The sequence below is a fragment of the Belonocnema kinseyi genome, chromosome 2 (assembly GCF_010883055.1).
Source record: "Belonocnema kinseyi isolate 2016_QV_RU_SX_M_011 chromosome 2, B_treatae_v1, whole genome shotgun sequence".
Lineage (NCBI taxonomy): Eukaryota > Metazoa > Arthropoda > Insecta > Hymenoptera > Cynipidae > Belonocnema > Belonocnema kinseyi.
This window is the reverse complement of record NC_046658.1, coordinates 39,741,391-39,755,053: the sequence shown is the minus strand read 5'-3', so window position 1 is coordinate 39,755,053 and position 13,663 is coordinate 39,741,391. Positions and strand designations below refer to the sequence as shown.

At 35.7% G+C, this 13,663-nt stretch overlaps 1 protein-coding gene across 2 annotated transcripts in view; it reads right to left on the bottom strand.

Moving 5' to 3' along the window:
• Positions 1 to 13,663, bottom strand: part of LOC117167983 (serine protease persephone-like) — a 105,035-nt gene that overhangs the window by 67,260 nt on the left and 24,112 nt on the right. For both annotated transcript variants that reach the window (XM_033353267.1, XM_033353268.1), the window contains exons 4-5: positions 2,660 to 2,892; positions 2,239 to 2,531 (exon numbers count right to left, since the gene is read on the bottom strand). In XM_033353267.1, the coding sequence (XP_033209158.1) occupies positions 2,239 to 2,531; positions 2,660 to 2,892 (526 nt within the window). The remainder of the gene's footprint in view (positions 1 to 2,238; positions 2,532 to 2,659; positions 2,893 to 13,663) is intronic.

Sequence of the window (13,663 nt, the reverse complement as noted above, 5' to 3'; positions counted from 1 at the left end):
GCCAGTCCAGCATCGAAATCTGGAAATATTAAAATCCCAATCTCTTCATTTTATTTCAAAGCAGATAGAGATATAAATAGAACCGCCGAAGTGTTCCGACCGACAATCGTTCACCAGGCATTTATATCGTCTACTACCTTATTCACACGGACATAGACGTGTCATAGGATTGGACCACGTCTCGTTTCAGATCTGGGATCACTGGACAGCACACGTGCGGTTCACTCGGCAGCACATTCTGCAGACGCACATCAAAGTTCCATAAATGACTGGAAGTTTTCCCATATCAGTATATGGGATTCTCCACGCGTCTAGAAAATTTACAAGTGAACAGCTGCAAATGTTCATGCTTGTATCGGATATTCAAAAGTATGGGAAAAATGTCATACTTTCGTATAGGCAATTGACGATTATTTTTTACAGTGTACTATTTATACTATTGTTATATATGTTCAGTAATTCCGCCCTGGCGGACCGAAGGAACCGAATGGAGCCTCTACAAAGTACCCGCAAAGGCCCCATTGGGTCCCCATTCGGTTCCTTTATAAAAAACTCAACAAAAAAAACCCAGCAAAATTAACTTTTAAACTGTAGAAATTCGGTTTCTACGTTAAAATTTGCATTGGAAACTCACGGAGTAATCGCAATACTTTTTCTTGCAGCGTTAAAAACTTGAAAAAATTAAATACCTGTCATTTACATGGGCCGAAGGCGCCTTTAAGTGTATCTTCTTTTAATAGCAGTTAATAAGCGTTCCGTCAGTAACTTTAAGAATTTTGTCTGGATCCTAGCGCCACGCAGTGGAAACCTCAGACAAGAACGCTGCTATGCAAGTGAGAGAGAATTTTATTTTTAAACTTCGCGCGTAACATACTACTTGAGCTATAATGGATGCGGTTGAAGTCACATTCAGCAGAAGTTAATGACATTTTTAAAAATTTTAAACGCTGCAAAAAAAGTATTGCGATTACTCCGTGAGTTTCTATTAGAAAACTTTGTAGAGGCTCCATTCGGTTTCTTCGGTCTGCCAGGGCAGACTGAGGTATTTTAGTTAAGGAATCGGGATCCATGATGACTATTTTGAGCCCTCTCCGCTATCTTCTCGGATTGAATACTGAACCCTGCTCTAGGCCAATTCAAACGTCACTGTAGGGAAAATGATATAATTCTGGATGAAACCGATGCCTCTATTCAATATGAGTCTATTTGTAGACAATGATGTGTATGAGAATCCGGAGAGGTCGTATACACTGCATTGTCGGAAAATAGACTCATATCTCTTACTGAAAGTATCAGGAGTCGATATTTGTTACTTTGATATATCAATTGCTGGCGGGTCTAGTGAAGCGATCGTTATAGCGAAAGCGCATGAATCCAAATTTTGTCCCCTAGAAGTGCGTCCATTTGTCCAATTTTCGACGTTTGATAATATAAATTAGTTGAAATAGAATGCCTGAAAAACGATTTGGCTATGCAATTTTTTGTCAATATTAGTACCACTTTGGTCAATGGAGACGAAATTTGGGTCAATATTTGAAGTTACGAAAAACTTCAGCACAGCCGTACAACTGTTATACAGAAATCTCATGCACATCATTAAGTTTTTTTTTTCTAAAACACCCCATATAGATTTCTCGTACCCTATACCTATGTATATAGATTTCCAACCCTTCTTGAGATGGAGGTTTGGCACCTGACTCGATATAGGATCACATATGGATTCCCAGCACATAAGTCACTATATGTATTTACTCTGGGTAGATTTGCAATAAGACATTACACAAAACGAAGTGTTTTTAAATCTAAAAAAATATTTGTGCTACGCTCACCAAAAGTTGGTAAAACTAGTCGCCCTTTTCTAGCTCCCCTAGCCTCATCAAAAGAATATTTGTTTTAATACGTTCACCGAATTTACTTGAACCGAGGCACTGCCTGCACAAAAATGTACATCTAAAATGCGTAGTCGCATTAAATGAGAAGAATTGCGCAGGTCTGTGTAATATTTAAAAAATTGTGAGATATGGATCAACCGTTAACAAAAGTAGTAAGATAAAGAACAAAAGATCGACATTTTTCGAATGATTTGACATACAATAAAATTCTCAATGTGTATAAATAATAGAAAGTAATTTTTCATCGAATGACGTTGTTAGTGTCAATATGAGTATCTTATTCATAGGCTTATGTAGTTCAGTATTCAATGAAAGGAGTCGACTTTGGGCCAAAATAACCACTTACCTCAAACTGGGAGTTTTCATTAATTTTAAAGAACGTTCGGTGTCAAAGCTTGTAGCACCAAATCCTGCTGATATTAGGGAAGCATTTCTTGTATCCGCTATCTCAACGGATTTTGTCAGAAGACACACAGGCTTAACAGTAGCAGTTAATTTAACAGGAAATCGCAGTTTAATAAGAGCAATGTCATAATAGTGTGCATTCATCTTATACTTTGGATGAGGGTATTTTTCAGCAATAAGAATACGTTGTACGGCCTCGTTACTGATTTCAAGATTGACTGAACCCATACGTGCCTATAACATAGTTATTGGATTTTATTAATCAGAAATTTTAAAGCGAAAGTTTGAACAACAAATTTTAAAGAGTTTACTTCAAATCTTATCCATATAGAATGATTTTTCAATCTACAATTTTTCCTTACCTCTACTGGAACTTGACCATTTACATTTATTATACAGTGTGCGGCAGTTAATATATATTGGGTAGAGATCAAGGACCCACCGCAATTATAATTGATAACAGCTTTACGATCTTTGTCGTGATATCCTAAAGCAGCCATGAAAGGAAATTCACCTTCGACTGTTTCATCACCACCAAGTATGTGGAAAACTAATCCTTCAGATATTGGTATTTCATTCTCGAACTGATGACAAGCTAAAAGTATACAAATTTTTATTACCCGTTCCTCTTCTCTCGCGAGATAGACGTGTGTTTTGTGTCCTTTCAACCCTTTTAATTAATTAACCTGGCCCTTGACTCTTTTGAATCGCCCTCCTGAAGTTGTCTCCAATTTTTTTCGCAAGTGGTGACTAAACCCGCACGTAGTGCGAGTTTAAGGCGCTTCATCAGGCTTGAAAATTAGCCTATGTATTACTCTGACAAGCTTTTCTCCTACAATTCTGAATTGTATGATTTCATATTTCAAATGCAGAATATAAATGCCTAAGTACAGGACTGACCAGAGAGTTTTTTTCGAAAAATGGCCTGGTTCTTGTTTTACTGCAATTTATTGAAAATTTAATGCATTTAAGCGCCTGGAAAGTAGGAAACGGTCACCAAGAGTGTACCCATAGTGAAAGAAATTTAGGGCAGATAATTTCCGAATGAAACTACAGTGTTTTTTTCGACGATACTTAAAACGTCGTCAAAACCCAGGATCGAGCTCAAAATTTAATTGAGTGCCTGTCATGCCTCACTTAACCTTCCCATTGTTAGAGATAAGAACTGGTTGAGAGAAAAAAAAATTATTAAAATATTAAGGAATTTAATTTCAATATTCTGCATTAGATGCATTGGAATATTAGATAACGACGAGACGATTAAAAAAAGAAAGAAGAAAATCGGTTAATCCGTTCAATTTCTGTTAAGAGTTTTCGTAACTTATCCTCTCTTCTCAGATTCTACGAAAAAAAATATGGAAGAAAGATGCTATGTATTCTTGAATCGGAAAAATGTGGAATTGCAAGTTATTTCATTTTCAAGATTACACTTGAAGGGCATGCAATTCGCAGTCTTCAGAAATTCCTTTTCCATAATTTTCAACCGAAAATACATTTATCATTTGATTTACAATTTAACATATGTGAATAAAAATTCAATTATTCCACTTTTTGTGCAAATTGTATATTTTTTAGAGAAATTTAATCTTAAACTTATCTTAAACTTTAATCTTAAACTTATTTTTGTGACGGAAAAATGATTTATTATACCTATTGATTGATAATTTATCTTTTGTAGTAAAAAATTAATGTATTTTGTTGAAAATGAATCTTTTTGATAATTAATTTATATTCTTTTGGTTTGAAAATTCAATTATGTGATTTAAAATTCATTGTTTCATTGGTAAATCACAAGTTTAGTTTAATTTTTATATCTTTCGTTGAAGATTTTTATTTGTTCTAAATTGGTTTAAGCTTTGGTTGAAAATTAATTTTTAGAACTCACATTTGAATTGAAAATTCGAGTTTTTGAAAAGTAGTCTTTTTCAGTTGAAAATACAAGTATATCGTTGAAAAAGCATGTGTTTTGTCGAAAATTCGTCTTTTTTGGTAGTAAATGGATCTTCTTGGTAACGAAATTATTTGTGGTTGAATATATTCATCCTTTTATTTCAAAATTCAACTATTTGGTTAAATGTTGAACTCTTGTTAAATTACATACGGTTTTGTGAATATTCATTTTTTGGGCAGAATTGAACTGGTTTTTTGTAAATTGAAATTTTTTAATGAATTGTAGAAAAATTATTTCTTCTGTCTGAAGGACACGGCAAAATAAAAACAAATTAGAGCTATCAATTCAACTCCATTGATTTTTAGAACAAAAATTAAAACTTCGACGACCTTTCGGCACCACTGCGTGCCTTTTTCAGAGTATTTGTTTAAGTGTTGTTGAATATGTGCTGGTATTAAGGCATCATTTCGTCACCTGATTAAAAAAGTACGTTGCTCTTTCAAAATAACTAATCTTGTGTTCACAGTAATACAAGAATCTGAATTTCAGTAGAAAAAGGCGGTTGACTTTCAGATGTAACCAAAAGGATCATTCGCTAGTTGAAAGTCAACTGATGATGATAACATGACTTTAAGTAACGCGCTCGGTTGAATGTCAACTACTTTATGTATGTAAAATGTACTTTATAGGTTAATTTAAGACCGAAAGATTGTTGACTTTCCGTCAACGCGTGCGTTTGAAATGAAACTTATAGGTTAATTTAAGTCAGCTGATTGTTGAAATTCGTAACATTTACGCGCTATCGTTCAGTTATTAGGAACATGAAATTAATATATAATTAAAAATTGAATAAGTTTAGGAATTAAAGTTTTTTTAATGTGAGCATTGAATAAATTATTCATTCTGCCTGATAAATCTAGTTGTTTTATCCTCAAAGTCGATGAGATTAGAAGAAGGATATAAGAACTTAATGACACTAAACTTGGCACTTATATCCATTTCAAGCTACAAGGTACAGAACGTCAATCTTTAATCCTTTTTCATATATTTTTTTATCACATGTGTACGTTTATTCGATTTGTAATCAAAATCCGTTATATATCTGAGTACATATATCAAAATAGAAAACGTTGACGAAATAACTACCATGAGCTCAGTGTTGATCGATACTATCCAGCGCTATTGACGCCATATTGTATACTCTCAGCTTCTCTCTTGCCTCCTCTTCTCAAATCACCGAAATCCGTCCAAGTGTTTGCGCATCGCCAGATCGCATTTCGTGCACGCCTTTCTGCCAGCAGAAATTGAATTTCTGAGCACGCGAATGAAAATCATCCCAAACTCAACATGCCTGTCAGTTAATTATCATATTACTCGTATCAGATATGAGACACTGAACTTAAGTTCCATTTCTGGTTGAAATTAAGTGTCTTACTTAATTTAATGAAAAAATGAAATTCATCTACATTTAAAATTCATTATATGGTATTACTGTGTTGGTATGAATCCAATATCCAATTTGTTTTCTTGAAAGAATCTCCATACTTCGCACAAATGTAAGATAAATAAACCATAATGGTTTGATTTGGTGTTTCCAAATCTTTACATCATTGAAATTTTTGTCGAGATATCAACTGTCCCACGTTTTGTTGAGAATTCGTCTTTTTGGATCGAAAATATATAAAATTGGTATGAAATAAAAAGTATTTGGAAGAGAGAAAATAAACTTTATTGTTGAAAATTCATACTTTTGGTTGCTAATCTATTTTTTTTTTAGGAAATTCAACTAATCTGTTAAAAGTAAAACTATTCATTTGGAAAATCTAAGTACTTGGTAGAAAACCAACTTTTTTTAAATATTACAATTGCAAGTGCCACGTTGTCATCTTTTCATGCACAGAAAAAGTGCGAGGGAAAAAGCTTTTTAAAACAAAGAATGTCTTATCAGGTTATTCGCGCTTGTTTTCTTTTGCTATGTTTCGGTGATATTTTTTAAATTCTTGTAATTAATATGGTTTGAAAGAACTTATACGGTTACTACTCGCCAATAAGCGTTGAATTCAGAAAAATTAAGAATTTGTATTCCTGTGAATACGCCATTTTTTCTCCGTTTAAATCTGCCCCAACGGAAACAGAAAAAGTGCAAATCCTATTCCTCTCAATCGACTTAGCAAAATTTAACGAAAGCATTTATTTGACCTATTTTTCGTTATTAAATCTCTTTATAACTTATAAATTCGAAAAATATTGAAATTTATATTTATTTATATTTTAGTAATTTATTTAAACGTCTTAAAATTCAACTATTCTGTTAGAAGTAAAACTATTCATTTGGAAAATGTAAGTACTTGGTAGAAAACCAACTTTTTTTAAATATTACAATTGCAAGTGCCACGATGTCATCTTTTCATGCACAGAAAAAGTGCGAGGGAAACAGCTTTTTAAAACAAAGAATGTCTATCAGGTTATTCGCGCTTGCTTTCTTTTGCTATGTTTCGGTGATATTTTTTAAATTCTTGTAATTAATATGGTTTGAAAGAACTTATACCGTTACTACTCGGCAATAAGCGTTGAATTCAGAAAAATTAAGAACTTGTATTCCTGTGAATACGCCATTTTTTCTCCGTTTAAATCTGCCACAACGGAAACAGAAAAAGTGCAAATCCTATTCCTCTCAATCGACTTAGTAAAATTTAACGAAAGCATTTATTTGACCTATTTTTCGTTATTAAATCTCTTTATAACTTATAAATTCGAAAAATATTGAAATTTATATTTATTTATATTTTAGTAATTTATTTAAACGAATTAAAAAATGCACCAAAGAAATCTATTCCAATGTGTGAATTTAAATAATTCTAACTCTAGAGAGGCAGAGTTGAATTGGTTAGAATTAAAATGTCAGAACTTATATTTCGCATGAAGCAATTAAAACAACTTATTCCCAGGTGCGAATTGACCGTCGGCCCATGTTCGGGCCAACTGTCGGAGGGTCGGTCCAACTTTGTGCGCCCTGGTCGGGCCAACCAGCTAAATGATAACGGTCAACCGCATTTAGCTTCTCCACTTCGGACCAACATTTGGTCCCATATATGGGCCATCTATTAAGATGACGCCGGCCCAACCTTCGACAAAAATTAATTTAAAAAAAAGTTATTTTAAAATTATTATTATATAATCTTCACTTTTTATATTAATAAATACATAATTCACACACACAGTTACTTACTTTTAATCGCACGCTTTAACGCTTTAAAAAATCTTACTCGCCCAGGGTTCAAACCCTGACTAAACTAGTTTATTTTACCGCGTACTCTAACCACTCAGCTATCGGAGCACTTGAAGTTTGTTTACAAAAACTGTGTGTTGTATTTTCTTCATAGATTAATTTCGAAAGAGTGTACATTTTGAATATACAGCATTACTCAATTAATAATTCTGAATGTTTTATTTCAACTTTTTTAATTATTATATTGTGTCACAAATTAACAAAGGTTTTTCATTTTTGTTGATTTGAAACTAAAGCTGATAATTTAAAAGATATCTAAATAATAAATATTTACCCTTAAACGTCTCCATTTTTGTTTAAGAATTTTTAATGGCTTATTTTGAATATTTATACATTTCTACGAGTAACACACCAATCCGACCTCCCAGTAATACGAGCAGATCAACTGCGGCCGAAAGCAAATCTATCGAAATGTATTCGGTTATTTGCACCCAGTGTTACGGGCACATGTGACGTCGGTGGACAGGCTAACTCTTGACCACAGTTGGGCCGACTGCAGTTTCACGGTCTTTTTGTAACAATCAACCAGAGTTTATCCGAAGGTCTGCTCATGCTCTGGCCAATGTTTGACCGACCATCGGGTGCATCAAGGTGACTTATGTCAATCCGACTGCTGTATCCAGAGTCGGACCGACCGCATTATTGTGGTCGTAACGCCCAATCTGCCACAATTTATCCGATTGTCGTACCATAGTTGGGCCAGAATTGGACTGTCGGTCGGCTTTTCACTCGCCGCCAACGTCTGTCGCCAACTTCGGTCCGACCATGGCAGCTTAAAAACATTTTAGTCGGCCTAACTCTGGTTACCGTAGATCGGTTATCATAGCAGGGCCCACTTTGGGCCGATGGTCAAGCTTTGGCATCCGACCGAATTTCGCAACTCGGTTACATATATTTTATGAACTAATTAGTAGGAATTAAATAAAATCAAAATATGACCACTTCTGAGGAATAAAAAATATCTCTGTGAGGTGTGTTACCGGTACAATTAGAAGGAATTAAATATATTCAAAAAACACGTTCTCTTTGGGAGAATAGAAAACCGTGTGGCGGTCGCAATGGAAATAGAAGTGAATAAGTTTCGGAGGTATCTTATTCTTATGGTGGCAACTTAGACAGGTGGAAAAATCGCGCATTCAAAATAATAGAATGATCTTCACTTTTGCGCTGAAATCTGAAAATATTATTTTTTCTTAATTCTACGCTTATTGCCGGGTATGTTGTCTATTACTATTTCGTTCGGAATGAGCCGTGAAATAGTAATAAGAAAATAAATGTAATATAATACTTGACAATGGAAGATTGTCTGCTAAGAGCTTTGAAAAATAGATGATTTAAAATTTGACGGGCTGAACTTTTTTTTATTTTCAATTAAAAGAATTGTTTGTTCTCTTGTAATGAAGAATGAAATTGTTATTGTAAAACTGACTCACGTCTCAGAGTAGCTGAGAGGGACATTTTTAGGGGAAGAAAAACTCAAAGATTCAGTGTACATTGAGTAGGAGATTTGGGGAAGCTAATGGCTACTACATTTGAGTGGGAGGCTAATTGGAGAAACCCATTTTCACTGGTCACTTTGACAGACCTTTAGCGAGCGTAAGAGTCGGTATACCTGAAGGGTCGAAGAGTACTTAAATTAGGCATACGTGAAACGGATGAACATAAATTTCGATAAATCTGATGGCCAGTGTAAGTTTGAACGGTTTCTTAAATAGTGCAATAAAAAGCAGGGGCGCACAAACCATGTATGAAAAGTAGCGGTTGCTACCCTAACTGGGGGCGGGGGTACCCAAGAGGTTGGGTGGGTGGGGTGTGAGTTTGAGTAAGATAGACTGAAAATGTAGATTTTACTGAAAATAATACTAAACAATTCATAATTATAAGTAAAAATGAGGAAAAAGCGGTTTTTTATATAAAAATAGCCCGTCGCTATCCCGGTGGCGGAGAGAGTGTGCGCCCCTGATAAAAAGCTTAGGATAAACGTGCTTGGTAAGAGTACTTGAAGGCTTAACGCAGTTAAACATAGTTACAGTTTACAACTCTGTTTTTGAAGGTAATAAAGCGATTAAAAGATTATCGTGCCCGAAAGCTAAGCTTTAGAATCTTTTTACAATTTCTGGCAGATGATTTCGTTGTGTGGAAAATTCCCAAAGAATCTATACATTAGTGATGAAATATAATATTGTAAAAAGGAGTATTAAAAAATAAAAACTAACTCTCTGGAATTTTAGCATTTTTGAAACGACCACCGACCTTGATAACTCCTTTGTCAAGAAATGGTTTAAGGGAAAGTAGACTACTTTTTCTGATTTATATTTTCTCCCTTTGGTAGAGAATTCATTTCCTTTGAAAATGCAGACATTTGTGTCAATTTTAAAACCACGAAATGTTAGTCATAGAGCTCAACATCTTACAACGATCTCCGTCTTTTTTCTTTGTTTCGTAAATTGTGAATATGACATAAGACGTACGCGAGAACGTTATTGAGCGTTCGAAAGGAGGAAATTTTTAAAAATAAATTCCATCCTTTTGAGACTGTAAGGTTCAGGGATTGGATACCTTTATTTTTGCGTTTTCCCGGATCATTCCCTCTGTGAAATTTCAGCTCAGGCCACGTATCTTCCTTTGGACGGAGCCATTCCTGCCCATATTGCCAAAATGAATTCTCTAGGAATTCGCGTGGAGTTTGCCCTCGAGAAATTAGATCTGCAGGTTTGTCGCGACTGGAAATGTGTCTCCACTCTTGTGGATCTGCTAGAGTATGGATTTCTGGTACGCGATTCGCTTCAAAGGTTACTAAAGTATATAAAGGACTGTTTATCCAATGCAATTTAAGAGTGGAATCCGGCCAGAATTGTAATTTATCTATCCGAATCTTGAGAGATCGAACAGTATGTGTGCATAATCTTATTAACAAAAGAGCGGCACATAGTTCCAGTTTTGGAATTGTAGTACTTTTTAAGCGGACAATTCGTGATTTAGAACATACAAGGGATATGTGACATTTTCCTTCATTATCTGTGGAGCGGAGATAAATGCAAGCTCCATAGGCTTTCTCACTAGCATCGCAAAAACCGTGTAATTGTATGTTACATTGATTCGAAAATGTAATACATCTTTTAAATTCGAGATGATTCAGAAGCGTTAATTGATCACGATAATTGATCCAATCGGTTTGTAAATTTAAGGAAACTGTCTCATGCCATGAAAGGTTTGCTTTCCAAAGATTTTGAACGATCATCTTTGCGACTACTAAGACTGGACCTAAAAGTCCGATTGGGTCAACATTTTTTGAAATTTGCGAAAAATGTTTATTTTTTGTCAATTTATCGCTCACATCGGTGAGGTTCACTGTGTAAATGATTGAATCCGTGCATGAATTCCAAAAAATCCCTAAAGTTTTCACAGTCTTCGTAGAGAAAGAGCTTCTTGATAGGTATTTGCTCTCGTTAGAAAATCGTCGACATAAAAGTCGCTTTTTAAGATAGCTGCTGCAGCGGGTTAACTTTTTCCTTCATCTTCTGCTAATATGAAGAGTGTAGATCGCGAGAAACGGTGCGGACACTGTGCCAAAGGTGCGGCAGAAAATATCCACGATCTGAGCACTCTTCTTCCTCAAGAAGTGTCATATGCTTCTCCTTTGAATGATCTTGCATGCACTTGAAATATACCCCCTTAAATGTTGAATCACTTTGAAATTTTTTTTCAAGAGAATGGAATCTATTGAATGCTGCTTGACGAGACTCGCTGATTTTAAATTTGTTGTCATTAAAGGGCAACTGAACCGTGTACCGACTTGTTTCATCCCGAGCTGTAGTCTCTTTATAATGTATTTCGCAAGCTTCTTTCTCTGCAGAACGTATAGAAGCTGTTGGACTTGAAACTAATTCCCATACGAGAGATAAGTCCGAAAATTGTGTAAAATTGCAATGCACTTTCGCAGGTTTTGCAAGGGTTTGATGGAAGCATCCTGCTACCACTCAACCAAGTGCTGCTTCTTGGAAAACCGCCGGGTGATTTTTAATTTGAATTTTTCCCGGACGTAAGAAATGATAGAAATACTTTGCGCCGAGAATCATATCGACCTCGGATGGATTGTGAATTCCTGGGTCTGCCAGAAATATATCATGTGATATATTGAATGAACCGCTATTGATTAGTAATATGGGCATACTATTTCCTATGACGTTAATAACAAATAAAGATAAATTGTGTTTTAAATTGTTATACCTTGATCTTATTGTAGCCGTTGCTGTATAGTTTACATTTGTCGTGAGATTATTGACTCCCGAGAGCGGAATGCTGACAGCTGTTTTCTTCAGTCCAATTTTGTTGGAAAATTTATTTGAAATAACGTAAGGTTGAGAACTTGAATTTAGCATGGCACGACAAGGATGTGATTTGCCTTGCTCGTCTGTGATGTCGACAAATGCTGTGGCTAAAACTACTTCTGACGGTGCCATGAGTTGATAATGACCGACAGTTGTGGATTGCGGCTTATTTGACTGATTTGAATCTTGTGATGGACCCAGTTGATTTAAATGTGCTAAATTATTTAATTCTCGATTCGTATCAGAAAATTGTTGATTGAAATGTAAGGGGTGTTGTGCCTTCTACCACTTTTGCGACATCCGTCTGATAAGCAGTTTTTTGGGTGATGACTTCCGCGTAAACAACTGATGCATAGAGAAGCCTTTCGGATAAACTCGTGCCTTTCTGTGGGAGAGAAACTTAAAAATTGTCTGCATGAAAATAGGTGATGCTCTCCTTTACACAAGTGATATGGAATTTTTGAAAATGATTTTGATTGTACATCATTTGAATTCGGAGCCATTGATGTGGCAATGCCAGCGAATGGATGGCGCGGACACTGACGCGCGCGAAAATCGTTTTTGCTTTGTGAATATCTTTGCGAATTTGATTGGTTAATTGCAGCCCTTGCCTGCTCTACCTGGGAGCGGTGTTCTAAAATGTTTAACATATTTGTGAGGGTACCCAAGAAACAAATATCTATTCACTTCCGTTGAATGGGTTTCAAAGGCTTTTGAATTGTGTATCTTTCACTGAAATTTTAAATTGCCGCCGATTTGTTTTTTAAAGATTTTTAGTCGTTATAATTGTGTTGACTAACTTATATGCCGTAAAAGACTAATAACTGAAATAGCAAAAGGAATCTAGTAGACCTGCGCATGATTTCTTTTAATCTTCCGATAATTTATAAATTTAAAAAATCGCGTGAAATATGGCACATTAACCCCAAAAAAGTCGGTCTCACTCAAAAAGAAGGAAAACGATTCAATATGATCTTGCTTGAAATAGTCAGTGCAGTATACGACAGATTAGAAGCTGATTGAGAAAATGACCGATTTATTAGGCAGTCTGATAAGTCCCTGAAAAATGAAACACGGAGACGTTTTTTTGGCCAAAGTCGGTTTTATTTTTCAACATACTCTCCTTTTAGGTCGACACAGCGAGTCCAAGGATTTTCTAACTTTTTGATACCGTCCGAAAAGTACTCGATCGGAAGGTCTCCAAAATACGCCTCAGTTTCAGCTATGAGCTCCTCATTTGAGTAAAAACGCTTACCGGTGAGCCATCTCTTCAGGTTAGGGAACAAGTAATAGTCGCTGGGGGCCAGGTCTGGTGAATACGGTGGCTGAGAAACCAATTCGAAGCCGATTTCATGCAATTTGGCTTGTGCAACTAAGCATGAATGAACAGGCGCATTGTCGTGATGATAAAGCAGTTTTTTCTTCTTCAAATACGGTCGTTTTTCGGCGATTTCGATTTTCAATCGGTCCAATAATGATGAATAGTATGCTCCGGTTATGGTTTTACCTTTTTCAAGATAGTCCACGAATATTATGCCATGTGCGTCCCAAAATACGGAGGCCATAACCTTTCCGACCCATTGTTGCGTTTTTGGACGCTTCGGAGCACTTTGGCCCGGTAGAACCCACTGTTTTGCCTGTTGTGTTGACTCAGGAGTGTAGTAGTGGATCCAGGTTTCATCCATGGTTATGAATCGGCGCAAAAACTCGGTCGGCTTTCGCGAAAATAATGCCAAATTCTGCTGGGAAGTTTTCACACGAATTCGTTTTTGGTCCACTGTGAGCAAACGCGGCACCCATCGCGCGCAGAGCTTCTTTATGCCCAAAACTGAATGCACGATATTGCCCACACGTT